Raw genomic sequence first — 7,326 nt, forward strand, 5'->3', positions numbered from 1 at the left:
CATGCTTCACTGCATATTGGAACAATTCAATTCAAGTAGGCGGAGGCCTTGAATATGTTTTAAAGTACTGAATTTCCTTTTGTGTGTGAAAATAAATTATCCCCTGCAGCTATGCAATGCATTAAAACGTAACCTTTACAAAGTACAAATTATAGACAAGAAGTGTCTGACGCAACACCAATTAAAGAAAAACAGGATTTTATTTATTAAAGATATTTTTTTCAGGTACTGAAGTGTGTAACAAAAAAACAATTTCAAGTTTTACTTTTGAAGTGATAGATGACTTTAACAGACTTGTAGTTAAATATTAATGTGCTGGACAGGCTGAACAATGATTTAGGCTTACAAATTTCCTCTTTTTCTGCTTTACATTATATCGCGGCAGTCCCACGCAATTCCTGCAGCACACAGTGTCTTCTGGAATTTGTTCCACCTGAAATCTCAGTTACATAGTGGGTCTTAATTATTTAACTGCATAATGTAACTTGACACTAAAGTATTTTATGGGTTTACTGTTAAATGTATTTCTATAGGCTTTACCCAATTCAGCAAGCAGCAGACACAAGGCAGGATACCCTGGATGGGATGCCACTCCATCTTCTGGCACACACAGACACCAACAAAGGCACTCGCACTCACACCAGGGCCAAATTTTCCCAGAAGCCAATTAACCTTCATCAATTTAATCAATTTCCCTACGGGATTAATAAAGTATTATCTATCTATCTAACCTACCAGTATGACTGCGGACCATGGGGGGAAATCGGAGCACCCAGAGGAAACCCAGGGAGAACATACAAACTCCATGCAGACAGCACCCCAGATCTGGAACTGAACCCAGGACCCCAGTGCTGCGAGACAGCAATGCTAACCACTGTGCCACCTTGTAAGAAAATAATCAGGGTAATTTTTTTTTAATTTCCCAACAAACACCAGGAGAAAGTCTGAAATTTTAGTCCCTTTCCCTGCGTTCTTACCTTCATGCAGAGATGACTCATAAAAGAGGAAACACTCTGACCTTGAAAATCACGGAAAACAACGGACATGACCCTGTATATTTATTCCCCAAGACTGCTCAGGTGCACGTGTAAAGATGTAGATAATATACAGTACACAAATATAAAAATCAAGAAGGCTGTACAAAGACATCCTCTGCATTCTAACACTATAACTTCAGCTTGCTGGCCGAAACATCCTTCCGTTTGCTTTTCTTGGCCACTTGGTTCTTGGCGCCCTTGATCTGCATCTTCACCTGGTCCTGCAGCTCAGAGAAGAAGGCCTGGGAGGAGCGCAGAGCCTTGTCTTTCCCCTCATCCTGTTCAAACACACGACACCAAGGCTGTTAGGCAGAGAGCTGGGCAGCGGCATGAAAGGGCAAGAACATCCACTGCAGCACTCAATTACACAACTGATCTACTCAGCCACTGGCTTTTTTCACTTCACATTCAACATTTCAGTTAAGTGGTAACGCAACGGACGCGGCTTCTGTGGACCAACCAGGTATTCTATAAAGACACCGCAAGGAACCACCTGCTGTCGGCCAGCTGCGAGACACTGAAAACACCCGTCTTGTAAGGGAGAAAAAGCTAAGCCGCACTTTCTTTTTATACCGCCAGTGGCAGAGAGATGAACCCACACGTACCTTCAGCAGGGCCGCTTTGCCTCCTTTGGTGACTTTCTTCAGCTGTTCCGTCACCTGCGCCTTGGACAGCTTCTTGCCCCCCGCCTGCGTCTGCTCGCCCGGCTTCTGCCGCTTCTCCTTCTTCTTCAGCCTGATCCGCTTCAGCAGCTTCTTCTTTCGCCTCTCTCGCTTCCTGTCCGTGGCTGTCTTTTCGGATTCGCCCACGATGTCGCCGGCTTTGTTCTTTTCCTGGAGCACAGGAGAAACACCATCGCCCCGGTGAGAAACTGCAGGTGGGCCATACTTTGGAAAGAGATGTGAACACCGCCTTTCAACTCGAGCTCGTTCATGAAGGCCCGACATCCCGCACTCACAGATTAGATACAGGAAAGGCAAAAGGTTTTTTTACATCTGGAATAGAATTTACATTCTATACTTCCAAAAATCTCTCCTGGGAAGAAACACCTGATCTGACATTTTCTGGACAAGATCTGTATTAATCTGTATTAGTCTCAGGCTGTAGTAACAGTCATGCCACTTATGTGACAGAATGTCCAAGCAATCTCATTTAAAGTACTATCAGCATCACGCTGATCTCGGTCTCCTGGTGGTCTGAGGTCTAGATCAAGCAGAGACAGCTTGTCACTGTCCATATGACATAATTGGACCAATTCTGAATAAACAAGCGTGGTTGCTAAATAACGATAAGTGCAATTGTATGTTACCGATTCAAAACAGCTGCCAGGGATTTTTGTACTTGCTGCAGCCTTACCTTGATCTCTTCTGGAGCCAGCAAAGTGGCATCACTGACACCGACTGGTGCCACTTCTTCCATCGCGATGGATGGCAGATTGGAAACTATCTTCACTTCAGGCACAGGCTGAAAAAGACAAATATTTAAAACAAAAAACATCCTTAGGCATTCACACCGAGAACACACTCCCAGGGACTGCCGTCGACTGTGCCTAATTAAAATTAACAACCAGCTTTGCTACACCTGAGTTGCCATCATGATTGTTTGCAGATTGAAAGTCAGAGCACTCACAAGTTAGATTAATTATATCGGTAATCTTTTAGACATTTAGGCTACTGCATTCTGTAAGAGTAAATTAAAGTTGGTGATTACAAAATTGTTCCAATTTTGTAGTTTGGCACTTCAGCTCCAAAATATAGCATGATAATATTAATGATAATAAACTTCTAATAGTTTTTTTTTCATATTAAAAAGCCAAGTTAATAAAGCCTGTAAAAGCCAATTACTTCTGTTTTATTGTCCTTCAGTGATGATCTAATAAAACAGGGCAATGGTTTGACATGACTGTTCCTAGTAAAAAAATGGCTGGTTGTAGCAGGTTAATCCATTGTTTTATAGTTTATTATTCCAAAGGTTAATCCATTTTGGTTCAGATTTATTGGGACACATCACTCGAACCAATTTAATTCTGTAAAGGAAGCAAACATGAGTAGCCTCCATGAATTTGAGATGTATTAATCATTAGATAAAAGATCTTTCTGATAAACCAACAACACAGACTGAGTGAAGTGACAATTAATTTAGACTAATAATTACACGAAGCAGCACAAGGAAAAAGGTCGGCCACTGAGAAATTTAATCCCATTTGTCTTCTCTGAGACCGGACTGTCTGTGTTTGGGCTGTCTTGACTGGTCTCGTGGACACAGGCGAAGAATCACGCGAACTCCAGCAGAGACATGTTAACTCACCGGTCTAGGGGTGAAGCGGAAGTTCGAAAGTGCATCGAGTTTCAGGAAAAGGGAATCCATCAGTTTCTGTATTTCCACGTGCGCTGGGTTTTCTTCTTCCTCTTTCTTTTGCTAAAAATGAAATACAATGTGTTAAGAGAACCTTTACAACAGCACAGAAATGACGTTCAGTGTCAATCCATTCCAGCAACAGAACTTTTGCTCCTTAGAGATCTCACAGCACTTTTGGAAACAGTAGGGGTGCTAAATTCCACTCTGGGTTGGTACAAGCTGGACTAACTAAAGTTCTCCCATAATTCAACCAGTTTGTGTAGTGAAGAAGATGGTGAAGACCAGCAGACACATCTTACCCAGGGCTCTTCAGTGAGGGGTGAAGTGGGCCCTTTCCTATATGTAAAGCACTTAGATCCTGTCAGATAAAAACCGCTATATAAATCCAAGCGATTACTACCACACTGGCAACATTTCAACCAAAGCATCCAAAAGTGGACTGTCAGCTTTCCTACCTGAGTCTGCTTCAGGTATTCCTGTTCATACACTTCTGCCAAGCTGAGCTTGCTTTTCTCATGGTCCAGCGTCAGCCTCTTCTTGTACTCAAAGGCATCCTCTTTAGGCTTTTCTTTGCGAATCACATCGTCCCATGCCTAACAAGGAGACAGGCAGTCAGCATGAACACAAGCAGATGGTCATCCACAAGTTCTCAAGCCTCATCTGCAAGGTCAAGCAGCCCATGATGACATTTTATCTCGTATGGGCGTTTGCCGATTTCTTAAATGAAAATCCAATCAGAACATCTTTATACTGCCAAGCCTGCTACAGCTCCCATATTTCGGACAATGAAGGCATTGTTTCTTAGTACACTGACCTGGTCTTTGATCCTTTGCTTGATAATATCATCCAGCAGAAGAGTGGTCTCTTCAGTGATCACAGGTGCTTAGGAGGAAGCAAACGTTCAAGACATTAATAAGTACAGCAACACACAGTCCTTTACCTTATGCACACATAAATCACAGCAGAGCTCTATCGGTTCTTTGGCAGTTTGCTTGACTTCAGCGTAATTAGCCAAGGAGAAATGAGAAGCAGGCAAGAAACACAAGATGGTCCACCTACCCATTCTGGCAGCCTGCTCGAACATGAGGTCCTCCTCCAGCAGACTGTTCTCTGGGCGCTTCTGTGCCGACACTTCTCCTGTCAGCTGCCACGGTTTCTCTTCCAACGCTGCCTTCTCAAGCTCCCGAATCCTCTGTGCCATCTGAGCATTTGCAAAACAGTTGCAAGATGTACATGTGCACTAATGCAAGCTAGTCAACTATTTTTGACAGGCTACTTTTTTTTTTACTGTGAACAAATATTCAGAGGAAACCACCGTAAACAAAATTTTCATTTTAGATTCTTATTCTGTACCACAAACTATATAGAACAACCATGACAGCTCTCTAAAACCCTTTGCTTGAATACAGAATGTATGGCCTGTATTGCAAATTCAGTTTTTTCCAACAGAACACAAACTCATAATTAAACAACATTTCAGATATATAAAGTATTCACTGAATGATGCCAAACCTCCCCAACCTTTATGGTAAAGAATTATCTAAAAAACAAACAAAAATATTAACTTTAAGAACTTTTAGTTACGAACTTGTTCTTAACTAAAATATTACTGAGAAACCATTAAATGAACTGTTACAAACAGTCAGTCGTCTGTGTGACATACCTTTTCCTGCCGTTTCTCAAAGGAGGATTTGGGCTCTGCCTTTTCCGAGCTCGGCTGCTTTCCTCCGAGGATGCTTTCCACTTCTTCCCCTTCACTGTCATCAGATAGGTTAAAGGTCACTCTCTTTAAGGCCTCCTTGGCTTGCCTGCTTTCTTCGTTGTCTTCGATCTCATCCATGTCTTCCCTACAAGAAAAAGAGCAAAACAGTCCAGATAGGGGTCATCTAACGTGGCAAGATGTGTAGGCAGATGGAACAGAATGGTTCTGTTGTCTTCAGAACTAGCAGTGCTGTTCAACGCAAAGGCAGTACATCCAAACTTATTATTACATGCAGTTAGACAGTACATATTGGCTGTTGTATTTGTACTACTTTACAGTATTAGCATTCTCTATATCTAATCTAGAAACAAGGGTGGAAACAAATGTGACAACTGCATTCCAAACTGGTTGGAGTGTTACAACATGCACAGCCTAAATGAATAAGGATCAATGTAGATATCAAATACAATCAAATCACGTTCTTTTCTTACTCTTCCTCCATGTCCTCCTCATTGTCCATCTCTTCATCAATCTCTTCCTCAGACCCCAAGTCTTCATCATCCTCATTTGGACCTTTCTGGACAACATCTGCCTCTACTGGGTCAAAGAAGTCCTTGTATTTCAGGTCCCTTGAACTTTTCTGTTGCTGGAAAAAAACAAAGGCAAAAAAAGGTCGTACCTCTGTAAGTAAATGAATTTCATTTTGTACAGTACATCTGTGTGTGGCTGTGGTGTCCGGTGTGGGTTCTGTGTGCTCTCTGCTCATGCGCTGGAACAGTTACCTTTCCTTTTTTTCTGCCAGCTGTCTTCTGCTCCAGTCCCAGCTCCTCTTCCTCCTCCGATAGTATGTCCTCAAAGTAATCGATTTCGCCGTCGCCCTCGTCCCCCTGCTGCTCCTTGTTTTCCACGTCCTCGAGGAACGCCTCCATGTCGGCCAGCTTGAAAAACCTGTCATCCACCACCGAGCCCACCCCACCCCCCGGCCTCCTGGTCCTTTCGCTTGCCCGTTTGGTCTGTCTCTCCAGTGCGTCCACGTCAAAGTCCACATCCGAGTCCTCGTCGCTGAAGTTCTCTAGTGCCTCGGACTTTGCCGAGGCCTTTCCGGGTTTCGATGCCCTCCTCTCCTCCTCCTCCTCCTCTTCCTGCACACTGCCATCTTCACCGCTGTCCTCACCTCCCAGCTCCCCGCTCAGCTCGGCGGCCGATTCCTCCACACTCCCGCCATCCTCCTGGTCTTCCTCCTCCGCCTCGTCGAACCCGATCTCCTTGTCCCGCAGTGCAAGGCCGACGGCCTTCTGAAACTGTGCCAGCGCGGCCGTGTTCTGCAGCTCCAGCTCCTGCCAGATTTGCTCCTCGTCGAAGTTTTCTACCACCAGCTCCTTCAAGGGGCTGCCCACTGCCCCAGGCGGCTCCTGCGCCTTGTGCAAATCGTACAGCGTCTTCGTGAGGGAGGTGAAGTCTGAAGCCAGCACATCTTGGACACTTTATTAAGAAAACAATGAAAAGACTCGATTACTAAGTCACATATGAACAAAAGGGGCTTATATAAGTAAAGGGTCTAGCCATTCCAAACTCAGTGTATTGAAAAGGCTTCATTACATAGAATCCTAAATAAGTTTTATTATTCAGCACATTTACGGTCACTGTGCTAACTGTGCTTGCACTTCAGTCATCTTACTTGAATCTTATTCATGTTCAAGAATCCTAAATTAAATCCAACAGGAATCACCACGAATATTTTATTTAATTAGGTTCTTCTCACATTTCTATAATCCTACTATGCTAAACGAACTTTAGAGTTACAAGACAACTGCTTCTTCTGTAATCGTATCGTCATTCTATATTCAGTTTAAAGTTAACATTCTAAACCCTTAGCCAATTTATTTTTTCTAATGTTTGAAACATAATGTATACAATATTAAGTTCTGTTCAAGCTATTTTCACTGGCACATCACACATACGACAGACGTGGTAGATTTGATATCAGAGCGACTGATTTGCAATTATGGATAACTACATTTTACCTTAAAAACTTTTCCGGATGCGCAGTGTTTGAGTTTAAAATATTTAAACAGCTTTCTAAAGTACATCCTAATTCCCGGTCAGCCATTGCTACACTCACATGGGTAACTTATAGACCTGAGGAAAACACGTTCCCCCTAGATACTAAGTACCCACGAGAAAGCAATCCGACTAGAAATTTCATGGAACAACATTGGTTCCGGCAGT

General features: G+C 43.2%; 1 protein-coding gene across 1 annotated transcript; it reads right to left on the reverse strand.

Moving 5' to 3' along the window:
* Positions 1-181: 181 nt before the first annotated feature.
* Positions 182-7,216, reverse strand: mphosph10 (M-phase phosphoprotein 10 (U3 small nucleolar ribonucleoprotein)). Its single transcript, XM_088922484.1, has 11 exons — positions 7,122-7,216; positions 5,880-6,579; positions 5,589-5,743; positions 5,059-5,242; positions 4,455-4,596; positions 4,210-4,277; positions 3,851-3,988; positions 3,345-3,455; positions 2,394-2,501; positions 1,643-1,870; positions 182-1,315 (listed from the first exon to the last, which is right to left on the reverse strand). The coding sequence occupies exons 1-11, from the start codon at positions 7,205-7,207 to the stop codon at positions 1,166-1,168; spliced, it is 2,070 nt and encodes a 689-aa protein (XP_088778610.1). The 5' UTR covers positions 7,208-7,216; the 3' UTR covers positions 182-1,165.
* Positions 7,217-7,326: the final 110 nt, after the last annotated feature.

Source organism: Atractosteus spatula, chromosome 7 (genome assembly GCF_055471065.1).
Source record: "Atractosteus spatula isolate fAtrSpa1 chromosome 7, fAtrSpa1.hap1, whole genome shotgun sequence".
NCBI lineage: Eukaryota > Metazoa > Chordata > Actinopteri > Semionotiformes > Lepisosteidae > Atractosteus > Atractosteus spatula.